Raw genomic sequence first — 20,079 nt, forward strand, 5'->3', positions numbered from 1 at the left:
GTAACATACCTTTAGTGTTATGAGAGTTATTAGAAAAAGAGAGTATGTTTGGTTTAATCTTATAACTCTGGTCCTAAAATGTTGAAGCTACCTACTTTAATAACAATGCATTGACTATCAAGCAAGAGCACTTCAGTGATATAGCATGGTTCATAGCAAAAGTTGAAAGCTGCTTTATTAAGGAAGAAAAGACAAAGAGGGAGACAGAGAAGACAATATATACATGTAAGGAGAAATTAAGTGTACAACCCACAAAAAGAAAAGAAAAGGCCAAAGAAAACAAAAAGGGTTTAAGATTTGGATTCTCGGAGAGCTTTCGGGAGGCTGAGGAGCAACAACAGTAACCGCACTAAATAAAAAGAAAAAATTTAAAAAAATCAATATCAATCCTCTTGGCAAATATTCTGTATTTTTTATGTTTATTTCTACTTTAATCCCAGAATTGCATTCTGTGTTTCTCTCCACCAGAATGTCATTCATATCTGAGGGGAAAATGTTGATTAGGATTATTTTACTGTAAACCGTACTACTACTACTTTACTGTAAGGTGATCCACTGTACACACATTGCCAGTCTGTTGGTGATCATCTCTGCTGTTTATCAATACCCAAAAATATCAGATTGAATTGGTACTTTGCTAAAAAAAAATAAAAAAGGGACGATACTTCTCTTGGTAGCATTAGCCCGCTCTAGTTATGCTGAGACTGCTCAATGCTGAGCTCCATTGAGAACAGGTTTAAAGGGCTTGAATGCCTTCTGCTGAGGCAGGGCATCTACCGACCACTCTTTACATGCCCTCTGGCGCGGCCCACTGGCCTTTGTGTCACCCAACAATGATGGCACCGGAGCACCACAGCCAGGGAGAGATCATTGTTCAGTTCAGCCAATGGGAATGCAACAAACAGACGTGTATGTGATGTGTGAGTTTTCTGTGCATGTGTGTGTGTGTGTATGTGCATGGTAATGCAAAAGGTCAATGCAGGTGGAGTCTTTCACACCAAACTTTTGCATCTACTGTGTGACGAAGGGGAGGGGGACGTCACGCAAAGGAAGAGCCAATCAGACATTAGCCGTTTGGATTTATGCCAGGGCTTTTAGGCTTGTAAGACTTTAGTACAAGTGGCAAAAGCCAGTTTGGGGAAAAAAAAAACAAAAAAAACACGTAAGCTGAGACGAGATGCCTTATACACCGTCTGGCTTTTTCTGTGACCGGTTGATCCGGGAGCGAGAGAGGAGAGATGGGGAGGGATCTTTGAACAAGCCCCAGCGCTTCAACGGCCAGGACTACAACACCCTGCGACAGGAGTGTGTTCAGAGGAAGAGCCTGTTTGAGGATGAGTCTTTCCCGGCCACTGTGGAGTCTTTGGGCTTCAAGGAGCTCGGACACAAGTCCAACAAGGTCAAGAACATCGTCTGGAAGAGGCCCAAGGTAGGAGGAGAGGGGGGTTGGCACACGGAGAGCCACGTTGATCGCAAAGTTAAATAAAGAGGGGTATGGATCACACACGTGGGAGGTTGGGCGTTATTTTTTTGATACGCGGCTACATCAAACCTGCGTGGAAAACTAACCGCTGCTGTGGGATTTTTACCTGGAGATGCAGATGGAATCAAAATACGCCCCCATCAGTCCTACGCAGAGGGATCGGAATTAATTCACTGTACTGCTGCACAGCCGGTGTCATTATCCCTGTGTTTTTGCCTTAATGGCTGTAATATAATGTATGTTTTATTACTTATCTATTTAGACACGAGTGTAATTTTGCCCTAGTCGGTATTTGCCAAAATCATAAGCATACGAGCCCCTCAAGCCTGAGACTCACAAAGTCAGATGAATAGCTGATGTGAGATTGATTATTGGTTAACTATGTTTGCTTATTGTTGCCTACAGGAAATCTGTGAGAACCCCCAGTTCATTGTTGGAGGAGCCAGTAGGACAGACATCTGCCAGGGAGACCTTGGTAAATGATGCCTCTTTTTAAAAAAAATAAAAATAAAAGAACGCACAGTAACAACATGACAGCATCACCATTGCACCAAATGACAGTGGACCAGTTGAGGAAAGGAACGTTTCAATGATGGCTGGCTTTACAATGAGCTTTTAATTAAGCCCAGCTTAAATGTTAATGAGTGACAATAACAACACATCTGTGGGGGGGAAAAACACATGACCACGGTCCTGGCGGTGCTTTGTGGCCGATTAATGGTTTCTAGGCGTTGTTGAAACTCATTGACTGAAGCGGCAACACACACAGTGCGATGGGAGTGTGTAGGCTGAGCTGTACGTACTGTATGGAACAACTCTCAGTGTATTCATCATTCAGTCGCAGTCTGTATTCAGGCAGCTTTGGGGGGGAAGGGGTAGCAAATAGCCCATCAATCCCCTACACACGGCCTCTCTGCCTGCAGCGGCCTCCACATATTGTGCTTACTCTTTTGGAAGGGAATCCAACCAGCAGCACTTCTCATTGTTGTTCAGTTCAGACTGCAAATAAAGGAGGGGGGAGGGGGGAGGGGGGGTGGCAAAGGGACAAAGGTCCTGGCAGACACTGTTAACCATTCCCTGTTGAAAAACTTACATTGTTTCCAGTAACACCCTTTTACACACCTGGGCAATCAGAAAACACAAATGTCAGCACTCGGCGGCAGAGGAGTTCCTGTCGGTCTTTGATTTTCTTGTGAGCGAAATCCCAAATCGAGGAAAAAGGTGCATGTTATTTACTGTGGCAGCCATTTTCTTGTTGAATGAAGTTCAAAAGGCAACTAAATCCATACAGTAGTAGTTGTAGTTTTCAAGAAATCACAACCCCTCCCATATGTAGGATATGTGACGGTGGTGAAAAATCGATGTGCTGTATTAAATAAAAAAAAAAAAGACGTTACGAATAGAATTCAGGTGAAATAACCGAAATGCTTTCCTGTGTTCAGGTGACTGCTGGTTGCTGGCCGCCATCGCCTGTCTCACCTTGAATGAGAAGCTTCTCTACCGCGTGGTTCCCCACGAGCAGAGCTACACGGAGGACTATGCAGGCATCTTCCACTTCCAGGTCAGTCTTAACTTAGCAGACATTCAGTCCTTCCTTTACACAGTTTACTGAAAAACATTCATCAGTGGAAAATCAGAGACGGGATCCGGACGAAAAGTCCGTCTGATTCAAGGGTTTAAAGTTTGTACACGTTAAAAAGGAAGATCTGTACCTCGTCCTTGATCCTCCCGCGTCGTTCCTCCTTTTGTCTTTCAGTTTTGGCGCTACGGCGACTGGGTCGATGTCGTCATCGACGACCGCATCCCAACCTTCAACAACCAGCTGGTCTTCACCAAGTCCGCTGAGAGGAACGAGTTCTGGAGCGCCCTGCTGGAGAAGGCCTACGCCAAGTCAGTACTCGATTGTTTTTAATTCTGCAGGGGAGGTGAGAAGAGTTATTTGGGGGGGGGGGTTCTGATAATCTATTCTCTCGATGTTTACCTTCGGCTGAACACTTACATGGGAGAACAGTTCCACGCATAGAAAGCACTTTTTTCTTTTATTGGGTTGCAGATTTGTGTAGATTCCGAATCCGTTTTTATAGTTTTTTTCAGACATTTTTTATTCCAAGCTGAATTCATAATACGTCCTTTTTATACATACAAATCATACAGACACTTCTACTCAAGTTAGGGCAATATAACAGGAAGAGAAAATCACTTTATTTAACTGGGAAAGGGTCTCACTAAGATTAAAAAAGCAAAACCTGCTTATAAGAAGATTGAAACATGGATATGTCTAAAAGAATGAATTAGAAAAAAAAAAAAAAAAAAAAATCTAAAAAGTGAATGTAATAATCCGTGCACTCCCTTGTCCAGGCTGCACGGCTCCTACGAGGCCCTGAAGGGTGGAAACACCACCGAGGCCATGGAGGATTTCACTGGGGGGGTCACAGAGTTCTACGAGATGAAGGAAGCTCCCAAAGAGCTCTACAAGATCATGAAGAAAGCTCTGGAGAGAGGCTCCCTCATGGGCTGCTCCATCGATGTGAGTCAGACCTTTTTTTTTTTTTTTTTTTTTTTTTTTATACATGTAAACTGCGATACAGATGATGAGGACTAGGATTCCCAGATTAATAACTCATAACTTTTCTACTATCATCAGAGGAGACATTTAGGACCAAACTGAAAAGCATTGTCCCACTTTGAAGTCCGTTGCATCTGTAAGCACACTTAAAAGAGATGTCATGGTGCACTGAATACACTTCAACACTGGGTTTGCATTAATAATGATAATACTATTAATAATAAACTATATATTGCACGTTTTAGAACAAAAGTTACAGAGTACTCTACATGGTTGAACCAGGATTAAAACATTTCAGGACTGCAATAAGGCAACTAAAATAATGCAACAATAAAATGGAATAAAGTTATATTAACAATATATAACAATATTATAAGATATAAAACAATAATATGCAGGATTTTCTTAAACAATGTATAGACTAATACAAAATTAATACTGAGTGCGGGACGTTTATGGGAGTCAGCAAAGAGCCTTTGGGCCCCACATGGGGGTGTAACCCCCAGCCAATAACAGAGTGCAGCTTGTCGCCATGAAACAATCAGAAAATAAAAGAAATCTCGCTCTCTCGAGCCAGGGAAGAGTAGCCAACTTTTAACGCTGTGTGCAAACAAACAGTTAGCAATACATATTACACCTTCAAGTTTTGAGAAGTGATTTAAAAGATTCTGCAAGCCATTAGGCAAAATGTGTTTTCTATTTGTTGAGTCAATAAAATGCTGGTTGTGCTTACAATGTTTCTACGATATAAATGTATACATGTAACCTGTATTTTGTGCGTCTGCAGTCCCTGGTTCCTGCTCGCTTTGAGACTCGTACTGTGACGGGACTTGTGAAGGGCCACGCCTACTCTGTGACGGCAGTGGAGGAGGTAAAGCTGTTTGTAATGTACTGGGATTGTTTCACTCTGTGGTCCTGCAGAGCTGCTCACACACAGCGCGCACACACACACACACACACAGTGTAACAATGCCAGTGTAGTTTGGGGTCACTGATGCTGCTTTTAAATGTCCAAAACTGCAAATGAAATCAAAGTATCAGTAAGTATGGGTTTGAATGTGAGAATCTCCACTGCTCCATTTTTTCCCCCCACTTACAGTGTAGACCGTCTCAGCACAAGGACACCAAAGTTCGTCTGGTGCGTCTCAGGAACCCGTGGGGTCAAGTGGAGTGGAACGGCCCCTGGAGTGACAAGTAACCACCTTTACTCCGAACTGAATCTTCCATTTTCAGCACTACTTGTGTGTTACAGAGGAGCTAGAGTTTGATGGAGTTACAATCGCGATGTCTTAATAATTCCTTTTTTATTCATTACAATAACTAAACTCAGTTCTTTACTAGAATCGGTCGTATCTTTAGGCAATTTCACTATGTTCCACCGTCTCTCCACAGCTCTAAGGAGTGGGCCACGCTCTCGAAGACTGAAAAAGAGAAGCTGCAGCACCAGAGCGCCGAGGATGGAGAGTTCTGGTGAGGGGCACGTTTTTACAGTGTTATTGCAGCTGCGAAAGGCGGATTTAATGAACAGGGTCTATTTTTTTTTCTGCTAGTGAATTAGATTCATTTTTAGTTCATTGGGAATTAAAAGAAACAGAAGGCAAATTGCCTGTACAAAGAACTGAAGTAATTAAAAAATGAATTATTTGTATGTAGCTCTGGGTTTTCTTGCCTCTACTTCTTCCCTCCTCAGCATAAGTTTTATGTGATGTGATGCCAGATATTACCCAGGTAACCATTGTGCCCCGATCTCTTCTAGGATGTCATTTGAGGACTTCAAGAAGAACTATACTAAGATCGAGATCTGTAACCTCACCCCTAACGCCCTGGAGGACGATAAGATTCACAAGTGGACGGTGTCTGTGAACGAGGGTCGCTGGGTGAGAGGCTGCTCTGCTGGGGGCTGCAGGAACTACCCAGGTACCCTCAGTCTGCACAAGACAGATGCTTTTTTTCATTGGTTTTTACATTCCACCACTATCAATACTTAAAATGAATAAAAATAAAACAAAACATGTATTGAAGTGCGGGAAAACACAAAGGTGCAGTAGGTAAGACTTATAAAACTAACTTTCTGTCATATTTGCTGAAGCTGACCCTATGTTCCAGTAGAACTACATGAAGCAGGTCATTTAAAAAAATAAAAAATAAAATAAAAATCTGGCTCCTCTGGCTCCACCTACAGCCTGTAGTGCCATTTGCAAAAATCCACCACTCCCTGTTCAGATGCACCAATCAGGGCCAAGGGGGGGGGTTGTCTTAACTGCGTGTCAATCACTGCTCATGCACACGCATTCATTCTCCCTTGTGGGGAGGGGAGGGGCTTAGTAGACCGTTTTGGGCTTTAGCGGAAAGGGGGGGAGGGGCTGAGAAGTTGTTGATTTTGGCTAAGTCCTAGATCTTTGCAATCCTACCTACGGCACCTTTAAAATGGTTTAACCTTTGTGTTGTCTTCAGGTCAAAATATATATATTCTTTTTAACTACCTAATTTTGATTACCCAAAAATAACATGGATGATTCCATAAAACGAATTGAATTTTGGGCGTTTTATAGAATTTTTCAGCATTTTTAATTTTTTTAAATGTTTCAAAACAGTATCCCGTTGATATACCCTTCTGTGATTATTCTTCCTTTAATATTAGTCTAAATAATTTATAATTTCTGCTTTTTTTCAACTCAAGAATTAGGTATAATTTCCTATAAATGAGGTTTATTGACCATGATTCCAAAAATAAGTGTAAAACTAGTAATAAGCGTTAAACTTTGAAAAGAAGTGGTCGAAGAAATTGACAAAAAACGTCCAAAAGTGTTGATTTTCAGTTTTGACCCGGGAGGAATTGATGCATGGTTAAATGGAAGACAACACAAGGGTTAAAAAAATAAATAATTTCCCCCTAAATGTCCCTGCAGACACTTTCTGGACCAACCCTCAGTACCGCCTCCGTCTGATGGAGGAGGACGATGATGCCGAGGACAACGACGTGGGCTGCACCTTCGTGGTGGCTCTGATGCAGAAGAACCGGCGGAAAGAGCGCAAGCTGGGAGCCAACCTGTACACCATCGGATTCGCCATCTACGAGGTGTCCTGTTCTTATTCGCCGTCAAGAGTGTGTGACAGACTGGTGCTCAGGCGTTTGCACAGAATCTTTAATTTCTCTTTTTATCTTTTTTGTTATTCTGCAGCACCAGATTAAGTATTTTTTTAATTGCTTTTTGTTGTAGTTGTTAGTCACATTTTTTGAATGTCTCTCATTCTTTTAAACAGCATTTATAACGTTGACACCATGAGAGAAATCAGCTTTCAATGTGCACCCTTAAATGACACAAACACTAATGTTGCCTCCGTTTCTCTACAGGTGCCAAAGGAGGTAAGGAAGATGTGGAGCAGCAGTGTGCAAGTTCATTTCATCCTACTGTTTGTTTTCATACATCATATGTTTACAATTTTTATCATTATCCCCCATTATGCTTTTGTTCAAATTTGTATTAATTTGTAACATACAGACTGCAACGAAGACATGAGACACACCTACAACCGTCCCACCCCCACCCCTCCAGCCCACAGGACTTGCAGACAGTACATTAAAGTTAATGTTTTTACACTTTCTTCGGCATCATCTAAAACAAACAAGTTCTTTTCTTTTGCACTGTGTGGTTTTGCAACCGACTGCTCCATGTAGACAATGTCCCAAAATGTAAGTAGTTGTTTCTGGACAGAGTGCCGGGCCTGCTAACACAATGCGAAAAAAAAGAAGCCACAAACACACCGTGGTTCCAAAGAAGACTTTAAAAGGTACACAGTAGTGTTTTAAGTATTTTATTAGCTAAAATCAATGTCTTCATTCATAAATATGTCTTCTTTGGTGTAAAATGACCTCTGCCAGTCATCTGACTTCTCCCCTTAAGCGAAGAATTTCTTATCTGTGTTTACATTGGACGGGCAAGACCAAGGAGGCTTCCATGTCCTTACCGCCGTTTTGAAAAAACCATAATCGCTGAGAGGGACATAAAGCACTAGCCGACCTGTCTACCTTATACACAACGCGTTTCCGTTCAGAGCCAGCGTCACGTGACTGAAACCAGCTGAAACGGAGAAGGAGATCAGTGAGAGGCGCTTGTCACCATCCCGGCAAATTTGAAAGCCTGCACTGCACTTTAGTTCATAATGGAGGATCAGACTTATGCCGAGCTGCAGGAGAAGGAATCCTCGTCGCCAAAAAAAGGGAAAATTGGAAGACATGTCATAGCTTCTTGGCACATCACAGCTACCGTAGCTGCAACACGCATTTGAAAAAAGCGAGGCGCTTGAGAGCACTATTCGTTTGAATGCAAAATACAATTTCACCGCTAGATGGGAGAAATTCCTACACAGTGGACCTTTAATAAAAGAGTCATCATTCAAAGATTACATGACGAAAACACATTTCCAAAATTTTAAAACCTTTGGACATTGCCAAATCCTATGTAAAAAAATCCCCCACCCTCCCCCCAATGTGTATACAATAGTCCTGGACTTGACTAACCTTTGAGGGAATTCTTTCTTCACAGTTCTGTCTATTTTAAATAAGGAGTGTTAGAAGCGTTTCCATTCAGCATCTCCTACCCTTTTTTCCGTTGCGACTCCCCCCTTCCAGATGCACGGGAACAAGCAGCACATGCAGAAGGACTTCTTCCTGTTGACCTCCTCCAAAGCTCGCTGCAAGTCCTACATCAACCTGCGCGAGGTGACCCAGCGCTTCCGCCTGAGCCCCGGGGAGTACGTCATCATCCCCTCCACGTACGAGCCACACCAGGAGGGCGAGTTCATCCTGCGAGTTTTCTCTGAAAAGAGGAACACCTCAGAGTGAGTGGGTGAGGGCGGGCGTTAACTGTTATTGTTAGAATAACAGTTACAGTTAGATATGTCTGTTAGATGCTTCTTTCACTCCATTAATGTTGATGTTTCTTAGTAGGGCTGGGTATTGAAATACAACATACATCAGAAGCATATTGACACGATAGTCATTTTGAGAGGATATCGAGAGGTATTCAAAAATCGTTAAAGTTTTGGCTACACATTGATATCAAGAGATTGAGTTTCTTCAGAACATCAATTGAAAATGATTAAATGAAAAAAATGAAGTTGTGATTTTCACCTCACTAGACACTGGTCTGGGCTGCAACTAACAATTATGATTGATTGATCCATTGATTATTTCCTCAATTACTGCTCTTTACTGCTTTTTGTTTTTAGAAGATAATCAAAAAACGTCAAACAAAACTGGTTTAAGCCACACTGTTTTGAATCTGACTTGTTTGAATTCCTCTCTAACTGATGAAAAGTCAGTTTGGGCTCAAAAGTTGCATTTCTTTTTTGTTGTTGTATTAAAATAGAACATTTTAAAAGAAGTGTTGCAGGTCTTTGTGAGAAATCAAAACTAAGTCTCACATCTTTTTATTTATGAGCTATGCATTTTCTCTGGCGCTATAAATATCCCATTATAGAACCCTTACAAAAAGTACTTAAGATATAGCCAAATGTCCAACAATACCCAGCCCTATATGTTAATATTTGAGTGACAGCTGCAGGATTGATTTTGCATAGAAAATACCAAGTTTAATGGTAATTTATCCACCCTCCGTGTGCATTTTACAGTGCGGGTTTGTGTGTTTGTTAATGCGGGTGGGGTGTTGTCGGTGGGGGGAGGTGGGGGGTGCTTGGTGGGTGGGACACAAACCACCAAGAACAAACAATTTTAACGGCGATTTGATTTGTAGAACTGGAAGAAATCGGCCCCAGTTCGAAGCTGTTATGGAATCTTTTTTAGGACAAGCGACTTCAGATTTGGGCGTGCTCCGGTAAACATTCAAAAATATTCAATACTGCATATTCAAGCCTCAACAAACATCCACCCCCCCCCCCCCCCGCCCACACCCCCTGCTGCCCCGGAGGAACCAGACAGCATGCAGAGCCGCCCTGCACTCTGATGGACCGAGACCTGGCTGTGGGATGGATGTGCACCATAAACCGCTCTCTGGGATGAGCTTTGAATTTACCAAACATGGCTTTAGATTTAACTTTTTTTTGCAAATAATATATTAATACCATTAGTTTCAACCTGCTTGAACAACTGACAAACTTACCTAAACCCTATCTAAAACCAAATCAAGAAGAGGACACCTCAACAACCAAGATTGCCCAAAATAAAATAAAAACAAATCAACAGAAAATACTCCTGACTGAAGAAGCAACAGGTGGTACTGAAATAACACATTTTATTCACAGCTTCATCAAATGTTTGTGGAATCATTTTGCCTTTTTAGTCCAATGTGAGTATGAGACTAGAAGCCTTTAGAAATGGTAATATATAATATATAATCTGTAATGTTTTTTTGCCATCTCCACCCTAAGCTCAGGATCAATGTGTTTCATAGCCGATATAAGAATAACATGATTGTAGTAAAGTGATGATGAGTACACAGGGTTGTGGTCCAGATGAGATGTTGTCACCATGGTGACTGCTGTTTGTTCGTCTTCACCCAGGGAGATAGAGAACAGGATCGAGGCCGATCATCCAGTGGTAGGTGTCGTTCATTTCTTTTCATGACTTTGCAGAATTCGTGCTCACCAGAGATTCTCTCTGGTGAGCACGAGATCTTCTTCTCGTCAGCATGCGAAAGTATCTCGGTCTCTTGAGAAACCAACCTAAGGCTAGCAAAATCGTGCTAATGAAGTACTGCTAACGTTATGTGGCTAAAGTTAATGTTTTACATTCACAGAAGATGAATACCTCCTCCTCCTCAGCAGCCACTCTGACTGCTACACAGATTGGTTTCTCTGGAGCCTGAGATACTTCTGCGTGCTCACAGGAAAAGTTTCTCATGCGCACCAGAAAAAGAAAAACAATTCCCCATGTCCCTTTAGGGGCTTAGTTAAAAAAAAATAATAATAAAATAAAAAAAAAGAGCGGCAGCACGACCGAGCTCTCGTCTTCAACAGCTTTAAATTTTCTGTTTTTTTTTTTAAATTCATTCAAACCAAGAAAACTCTCCATTTGCATCTAAGCAATTCAAAGCTAGTATGGCTATCACCAGATCAAGCTCAATCTTTTAAGATTGAACATTAGTCTGGGGAGTCTGCTCTGTATTTTCTACCGCACAAGAGGCGGGATCAACGGGCGTAGTTCAAATGACTCTGTACCCAATTGGATAGTCCTTCAACCAATCAGATGTAGCAGCGACAGCGGCATCAACGGGTTGCTGCGTGGTTTACCCAGTCTAATTCAGAGCTATTTTTGCATAAAAACAGAAAAGGGCGCTGTGTTGTTCTGCATCCCAGATAACCTTGTTACATTAACAACACAGGCCCATTAAAGCTTTAGCACGTAATATTTATACTCTATATTCATGAACGTCCGTTACATTCAAGCCATCGCCAAATGACTTGCTACAAAATTAATTAAGACCATCAGCTCCACACAACTCTCTCTGTATTTCTCAGTATGGCTATGTTCAGAAGATTGGTGTCGTCCAGTGACTCTCGTGCAGAAGCTCGAATGAAGATAATGACCTCTTCTGAAGAGATCACAGAAGGCTTGCTTCATGTGGATGCAACAACAGAGTTGTTATTAGAATTCCTTATGGGGGAGATAGAAACTACGCAATATAGCTTAAAAGCTATTTCTTCAATATGTTCAACCTGCATCATCATCAATCCTTAGGAATGCTAAATAATATAAACAGAGTTCCTACCACATGAAGGCGGTTCTCCACTGTATAAAGAGTTTTGAAAAAGTCATAGTAGAGTATGTCGAAAAAGTGATAAAAAGTATGTCGAAAAAAAAGCAAACTTGATTTTTCCTTTCCCGTCTTCCCTTTGCCTCTGTATCTCTTTCTACTTTGTGGCTCCATGACGCCTCAGCCGGCGCCGGCCTCCGCGGGGGAAGAGAGCGAGGAGGACCAGCAGTTCAGGACTATTTTTCAGGAAATAGCCGGCGATGTGAGTACACTAAATACGTTGTGTGTTTCTCAACTATTTAGGGCTGCACCGCTTACGACGTATCGCAAAAGACATTCAAAGTTTTATGTGCGTTCGCTGAAAGAAAATATCAGTAGAAAACTGCACTTTAAAATGTAACTTTTAGAGTCAATTTTTTAGTGCTGCCTTTTATACTCAATTCAATGTTCAATTTGTTCAATGTTGGAAATTATTTCCTTTCATTTGTTTTAAATTCAACAAGCAATTTGTTGGATTTTAGCAGAATACTGAAAGCAGCAGAAATGAGTACACTTTGATATCTTTAATTTATCGCAAGTAATATCGTTATCGCGATATTCAACATTATCGCATATCACAAATTTCCCTTATATCGTGCAGCCCTAGTCCTAATTAAGGAATTAATTAACAACGTAGCCCTAGTGTTTCCTCTTGTATTTACGGCTATTACAACTAATTTCTGAATACATTCTGTTACTGGCTTTTTGCATAAATATATGAGAGTCAAATTGTAATGGTCGTCTCCTTTTTTTGTTCTACTGTCTCCTCCTCCACTCTGGTCCCTCTCACAGGAAATGGAAATCTCAGCCAACGAACTGAAAAACGTTCTCAACAGAGTGATCACCAAACGTGAGTCCAGGCAGATCAACTGAACTTTACTTTTTTTAAATCACAGCATCGTCATGTTCACACTCCGTTTAAGCTGCTCTCTCAAAAAAAAAAACATTTAGAAAGATAGAGTGCAGCATTGGAGATGAAGGAGGGAACTAATATCAGAAATCAGAGTGTAGCAGTTCATACACATTCATACTTCACAAATACATCAACACTAAAACAACATTTAACAACGAGACGATATGCATTGAGAAGGTCATGTATGACTATAACATTTAGTGATAGCTAAACACCAGTCAAGACATCTTTCAATCAAGGAGACACATAAGTGTAGATTTGTTTTGGTTTTGGAGGGGGGGGCGCAGGGGACACAGCCCTCAATATTTAGAACAGATAGCTCAGTTGGTAGAGCGGAAGCCCATATATTGAGGTTTAGTCCTCGACGCAGCGGGTCCGGGTTCGACTCTGGCCTGCAGCCCTTTGCTGCATGTCATTCCTCCTCTTTCTCTTTCATCTATTCAGCTGTCCTGTCAAATAAAGGCCTAAAAAGGCCCCAAAAAATATAAATAAATAAATAACACGAGCATGTGCATTTGTCCCCCCCCCAATAATAATCTAAAAAGCAGAGGACTTTTATTTTGACAAACTGCTAGAACGCGCACCGATTCCTCCAGGTGGTGACAGTATGCAACCTAAAAAGCAATGGTTGCTTTTTAGCAGGAAGTACTATCACATATATATATATATATATATATATATATATATATATATATATATATATATATATATATATACCCTTCGGGATACACATCCCGAAATACACTGTTACAAGGCTAAGCTAACACAGCTACTAAGGGCTAACTTAGCTCCTAACATTCCTTTTCCCTGTTGTGTTTACGGTGAGAATGAGACTAAACTCGCCTGGATGACTGCATGTCTTTCCTACTTTAGGAGGTTTGTTCTGTGTTAAACTGACTCACCCAGACACGGTGTGCGCTCGCGATGTGAAGCCGGGCCTGCCATCGGGAGTTGCGGCCTCCGAGTAGCTCCGCGTCAGATGCCTACCTAGGACGATGAAGCTGTGGGGCGCCCGAAACTTCTATATATATATAAATACAACAAAAACTACATTAAACTGAGACAAACATACGACTAACCTCACAGCAAGCTGCCAAGTCCTCTCTCCCTCTCCCCTCAGCCTCATTTGGCACCCTCCACCTGTACCGGTGTTTCGGTTTAACTGTTTTTTGAATTAACTGGTGATATGTGTTGCTGGCGGGGCTGTACCGCTGCAGTAAACAATTCGGATCAATTCGCGTCATTTTCACATTGATTTGAAAACATTAAGGTAGAAACGGGTTGCTGGGACAGTAGTTTATTTGGAACCGACATATACACATGAACAAATGAGCCGTTTGTGTTAGGAAAATATCACTCGTTGTCTGGCGAGTGTGTCTACCACGGTCTCTGTAAACCAGGGACACACCGATTTGTTTTGATTATCTAGTGACATTTACGCTGTAGTTAGTTATAAAGCGGTGTCCAAACTATAGTTAGGCCTATAACAAACAAGCTAACAACAAAGACACCAGCACAAACCTGATATTTCACTTTTCCACACCTGCGCCTAATATCCAAATCGTTACAAAATGGGAGTTTGACAGTGCTGTCCAAATGTGATGAATGAGTAATAGTGTGTAGTGTAGACTACCATAGTGATGAGAATGATCACAAATGAATCTGGCATCAGTCGTTGCTATTGCCACAAACATTACGTGCGAACACCTCACAAAGTATGTTTCACTTATCCCTGTATGAAAGAATCTCAAATCAACTTGAAGTCAGATTAATAACGGAATGATAGGCTACAAATATAACACTGATAACGGAAAAGTTTTGGAAAACACACTGACGTTTGCAGTAGCCAATTGTGAACAGGCATCGACACAGCCACCTAAGTTGTCAGTCTTCGTTCTTGCAACGGCATCACAAGTTAATTCAATAACAGTACAACATGGATTAAGCGTATTGAGATCTGTTAATATTTAAATAGAGCCTGTAAGATAATAAACTACATTTGAGGTGTTTACACCCAGCTGAACGCAGCGTGGAGACAGCTGTCATCTGTGGCAAAATCCGCTCGATTAACTTGTGATAGGCATTTAAGAAATTTAATTATATTTCTGTAGGCTACGTAGATTATTTATGTTAAGCTACAGCTCTGCTCATACTGAGTGCAGTTATGGACAGCAAACATTAAAACATACACATATGTCATCAGATGTCTGGGTTGGAACCAATGAAAGAGAGGAGATTATTAGGGCCCGAGCGCCAACAGCGGCGAAGGCCCTATTGAAACTGAAGGAAGTATTATTATTTTCTGCAAATTTATTGCCTTTTTGAGGGGCTTAACATATTCAAAAACGCACCAAAATTGGCGGTCTCATTAAGTCTGGTGAAAATGTACGTATTTTAAGGGTTTCAGGGAATAGGTGCGGAAAAATGGCTCAGTAGTGCCCCCTACAAAGTTAAACAAAATGGAGCCCCTGCAGTGTGTTTAACGTAGACTCACGAAACTTGGTGCACATATGTAACATGTCAGGATGTACAAAAAGCTTCATTGGAGCCATACCCTAAACCCAACAGGAACTCCGCCATTTTGATTTCAAAGTTTGAAATTAGTGCAATTTTGGCCATTTCCACATGTCGTACTTTAACAAACTCATCCGAGAGATTTCATCCGCTCAACTTCAAATTCGGTCTGTGCCATCTTAAGACCTTAAATGGTTGATAGAATGATTATATAGGGTATTTCACACTGTTCCTTAAGGTCTCCTAATGGGGTATGTAACATTGGTTGGGCTGAAAATGGCCTGGTTGATATTTTATTGGCCCTTATGCATGCCTGTGTTTTGGCTCTATTTGTAACAAGAGCTTTTCTTCCAAATATGGTATGCTCATGAATATTTAGATAATCTCCCCGCTGATTGGTTCATATTCCAGGCACTGCAAAGTTCCATTACCAAATTCACTTCTGAGACTTTTTTATGCAAGAAATCAACTAGATATTAAGCTTAAATATGGGCCATTTCACAAAAATTGATAGCTAATTGCAAATTTTGTAAGAAGTGTCGGACTTTAGGAGCTCCACACAGTCTGACGAGAAAGCGGCAGCCTGCTGGGCTCCATACCCAGGGCAACGTCAGCCTTTGTGGATTCCTCAAAGTAGCCACCCTTGGCTTTTTTGATAGCGCTGCAAACCCTTGGTGTTCTCTCAATGAGCTTCATGAAGTAGTCACCTGAAATGGTTTTCACTTCACAGGTGTGCCTTGTCAGGGTTAATTAGTGGACTTGTTCCCTTATTAATGGGGTTGGGACCATCAGTTGTGTTGTGCAGAAGTCAGGTTGATACACAGCCGACAGCCCTATTGGACAACTGTTAGAATTCATATTATGGCAAGAACCAATCAGCTAAGTAAAGAGAAACGAGTGGCCATCATTACTTTAACAAATGACAGTCAGTCAATCTGGAAAATTGCGAAAACCTTAAATGTGTCCCCAAGTGCAGTCGCAAAAACCATCAAGCGCTACAACGAAACTGGCTCACGAGGACTGCCCCAGGAAAGGAAGACCAAGAGTCACCTCTGCTGCTGAGGATAAGTTCATCCGAGTCACCAGCCTCAGAAATCGCAAGTTAACAGCAGCTCAGATTAGAGACCAGATGAATGCCACACAGAGTTCTAGCAGCAGACACATCTCTAGAACAACTGTTAAGAGGAGACATGAATCAGGCCTTCATGGTCAAGTAGCTGCTAGGAAACCACTGCTAAGGACAGGCAACAAGCAGAAGAGATTTGTTTGGGCCAAGAAACACAAGGAATGGACATTAGACCAGTGGAAATCTGTGCTTTGGTCTGATGAGTCCAAATTTGAGATCTTTGGTTCCAACCGCCATGTCTTTGTGCGACGCACTTGAATGAGAAGGTGTGTCCAAACTTTTGGCCTGTACTATAGCTAGCTAGCTAGCTGCTCCTCATAACAAGACCCCTGACGTTCACAAAAATGCCTTAAATTGAAATCGGACACAACTGTTAGCTTTATAAGACCTTGGGGAACCTGTAATATAAGTGCCGTGGTGAAATTCAAACTGTAAATATACTATAGTTATGCAGAAAGTGTAGCTAGCTAGCCGTGACCTTTTCCCATTGTATTGAATGGGACATATAGCTAGCTAGCTGCTCCTCCTTACAAGACCCCTCACGTTCATAACTGTAATAGTCGGTAGTGTAGTAATCCACAAAGGCTGACGTTGCCCTGGGTATGGAGCCCAGCAGGCTGCCACTTTCTCGTCAGACTGTGTGGAGCTCCTAAAGTCCGAAACGTCTTACCAAATTTGCAAATGGCAATCGATTTTTGTGAAACGGCCCATATTTGAGCTTAATATAGTTGTTTTTCTCGCATAAAAAACTCTCAGAAATTAATTTGGTAACGAAACATTGCAGTGCCTGGCATATGAGACCTGCTGTCTCGTCTCTAATGTGTGTGTATGGGGGTTTCGCTCAACCAATCAGCGGGGAGATTATCTAAATATTCATGAGCATACCATATTTGGAAGAAAAGCTCTTGTTACAAATAGAGCCAAAACACAGGCATGCATAAGGGCCAATAAAATATCAACCAGGCCATTTTCAGCCCAACCAATGTTACATACCCCATTAGGAGACCTTAAGGAACAGTGTGAAATACCCTATATAATCATTCAATCAACCATTTAAGGTCTTAAGATGGCACAGACCGAATTTGAAGTTGATCGGATGAAATCTCTAGGAGGAGTTTGTTAAAGTACGACATGTGGAAATGGCCAAAATTGCACTAATTTCAAACTTTGAAATCTTAATGGTGGACTTCCTGTTGGGTTTAGGGTATGGCTCCAATGAAGCTTTTTGTACATCCTGACATGTTACATATGTGTACCAAGTTTCGTGAGTCTACGTTAAACACACTGCAGGGGCTCCATTTTGTTTAACTTTGTAGGGGGCGTTAGTGAGCCATTTTTGCACGCCTATTCCCTGAAACCCTTAACATACGTACATTTTCACCAGACTTAATGAGTCCGCCAATTTTGGTGAGTTTTTGAATATATTAAAGGGCATATTAAAGGGCCCCTCAAAAAGGCAATAAATTTGCAGAAAATAATAATAATTCCTTCAGTTTCAATAGGGCCATAACTGCACTCAGTATGAGCAGAGCTTTCATTTGAGCCTAATATTAAGGCTCTTTGACAATTTTGAAAAAATGACATTTAAATAGCCAAAAATCGGCGGCCATCTTGAATTGGAAGGTCAAAAATAGGTCAAATCAATAAATCTTTATCATTTATGAATTTCTTGACCCAAATAGACTCAGAAACCATGTATTATGCAGTACTGTGGGCAAAACCATTAAAAAGTTAATTTCCAGCTAGGCTGACGGCAGCCATTTTGGATATAGGGCTCCCAAAAAATTTCCCCACATTTTTGAGAGGGGCACCCCGGCTAATTTCTTTTTTTAACCTTCATAGATGACAAATCCAGTGAGAAACAAACCTTTCCTCTCCACGGTCACTGAACTGCTACAGATGACCCAACTATTATGTGTGGGATAAATAAAAGTCAAACTGTGAGAAAATAAGCTTCATATGTTCTTCACTTCAAATCACTAGACTTTTGCTGCACTTCATAACTTAACCGAGACATAGCAATAAGTCGCCCGAGAGAAAACGAGGATCAGCACTTTGCTACAAAACATTCAATGGCCATATGGTCATAACAATAGTGTATAGGCTACTATTAGACAAAAAGCGCGATTCTGGGTAGACACAGACATAAATTAAACACAACTATAATCAGTTGACGCACGTTTCATTTTTTACCCCCAAAACGGAATAAAGTGTTAAGTGGGGTCATGCCAGTTTGTTGTACATCAGTTAGTTTTCGGTATGTGAGACAAATATGAACTATACTTTACAGTTTCTAGGTTTGCATTTGCCCATGTTAAATTGTGATATCACCAGTTGACATGGGCGTATATTTCTCTCATATGTTAACCTGTCTGAATTTAGACTAAGAGTCCAATATATGGATAGAAATCACAAAACAATTTCAGCGGTGTGTAGTGTAGTTGTATAGATCATGTGTAAGTTAGTCCGTCAACTTTTTCCTCCATGACATCCAATGTTCGAATCCCAGCTAGATCTCAGCGTTTTTACGTTTTATTTATTTTTTTCCCGTTCATACAGTATGTGTCGTATTTGTGTGGCTAATGCTTAAACGCACATGTATGTGTAAGTGCTACTGCAGTTGAGTTTTCTGACTCTAGTAGTATGAGAAAACAGCCTTTAAAGGTTACAAATCCCCACACATTTTGCATGACATTATGTGATAGGGTAAAAATAAATAACAGATTAACATGAAACTTCCCCAGCTAATTACTTACATTAAGACATATATTTTTTTCTACAATATATCATATCCCAGTTTGCTTACATTTTAGATACAGTGTTGTTTTAATGTTGAAGTGTTTACTAATTTAAATTCACAAGTCGATCTGGGTGTCTCCGTGGCTTGCAGTAAGATCGAGACACAGTCGCCAGACAACGGATGATATTTCGCAAAGACAACGGCTAGAGTTTGCGTGAATGTCTGTCGGGACCAGAATTAATGCTCAGCAACTCGTTTCTATCGTCAAGTTTCACGAGACACCGACAAATGAATGTAAAATAGAGGCGAAGCTATAAGAATGTTTATTTCCTGGTTAGTCGGGAATGGGTCCTGAAAGGCCACGCCTACACCACATCTGCCTCTATCACCAGTTAATTCAAAAACCAGTTAAACCGAAACACCGGTAAGCATAGCCAAACTGAAAGGACAACAACACGCTCAGGTTCTGGAAAATACCATTACATTTGGATAGAACAGTTACTGCTGACACTGCTATTCGTAAATATATGTGCACCCACAACAATATAGGCACTGGTCCAGCACTGGCAGCCCACTCACTCTGACATCTCTCCATTTGTGCATGAATAGGTCCTGAGCATGTCAGTGTGTATTTCAGGGGTATTTGTGAAGTATTCAGTGTGTATTTTGTGTAGTGATTTCGAACAAACAGAGTGTAAATTGTAATTTCCCCAATGGGGATCAATAAACAGTATACACATAACTCATTCTGTCTTCAGTCATTAAGTTCTAAAATCTGGTACTGCCCCGTGTCTCTGTCTTCCCTCCAGATAAGGACCTGAACACCGATGGCTTCAGCCTGGAGAGCTGCAGGAGCATGATTGCTCTGATGGACGTATCCTTTGTATCGAGTGCATCGGGCTGGCTGTGTTGTCCGTAGGAGGCACAACCCGCCGAGACCCATGGCAGGGTCTGTGATGGCTCACAGGGCCGACGCACAAACA

The 20,079-nt window shown here is 41.3% G+C and overlaps 1 protein-coding gene and 1 long non-coding RNA gene across 3 annotated transcripts in view; one reads left to right on the forward strand and one right to left on the reverse strand.

The window, feature by feature from the left end:
* The first annotated feature begins 737 nt into the window (after positions 1–737).
* capn3a (calpain 3a, (p94)) overlaps positions 738–20,079 on the forward strand; it is a 28,792-nt gene continuing 9,450 nt past the window's right edge. The window contains exons 1-16 of the mRNA XM_028565024.1: positions 738–1,429; positions 1,889–1,958; positions 2,926–3,044; positions 3,240–3,373; positions 3,842–4,010; positions 4,837–4,920; positions 5,149–5,243; positions 5,442–5,519; positions 5,806–5,966; positions 6,959–7,128; positions 7,405–7,416; positions 8,683–8,891; positions 10,572–10,608; positions 11,949–12,026; positions 12,596–12,653; positions 19,906–19,970. Coding sequence (XP_028420825.1) covers positions 1,178–1,429; positions 1,889–1,958; positions 2,926–3,044; positions 3,240–3,373; positions 3,842–4,010; positions 4,837–4,920; positions 5,149–5,243; positions 5,442–5,519; positions 5,806–5,966; positions 6,959–7,128; positions 7,405–7,416; positions 8,683–8,891; positions 10,572–10,608; positions 11,949–12,026; positions 12,596–12,653; positions 19,906–19,970 — 1,791 coding nt within the window. The 5' untranslated portion in view covers positions 738–1,177. The remainder of the gene's footprint in view (positions 1,430–1,888; positions 1,959–2,925; positions 3,045–3,239; positions 3,374–3,841; positions 4,011–4,836; positions 4,921–5,148; positions 5,244–5,441; positions 5,520–5,805; positions 5,967–6,958; positions 7,129–7,404; positions 7,417–8,682; positions 8,892–10,571; positions 10,609–11,948; positions 12,027–12,595; positions 12,654–19,905; positions 19,971–20,079) is intronic.
* On the reverse strand, positions 2,561–14,627 carry LOC114546331 (uncharacterized). Of its 2 annotated transcripts, XR_003691041.1 has the most exons (6): positions 14,238–14,627; positions 13,619–13,737; positions 8,652–8,869; positions 3,196–3,397; positions 2,963–3,091; positions 2,561–2,849 (listed from the first exon to the last, which is right to left on the reverse strand). It is a non-coding gene; the product is annotated as an uncharacterized LOC114546331 (long non-coding RNA). The 2 variants fall into 2 exon arrangements; XR_003691040.1 differs by lacking the exon at positions 14,238–14,627 and having other exon boundaries at positions 13,619–13,885.

The sequence above is a fragment of the Perca flavescens genome, chromosome 20, assembly GCF_004354835.1.
Source record: "Perca flavescens isolate YP-PL-M2 chromosome 20, PFLA_1.0, whole genome shotgun sequence".
Taxonomy (NCBI): domain Eukaryota; kingdom Metazoa; phylum Chordata; class Actinopteri; order Perciformes; family Percidae; genus Perca; species Perca flavescens.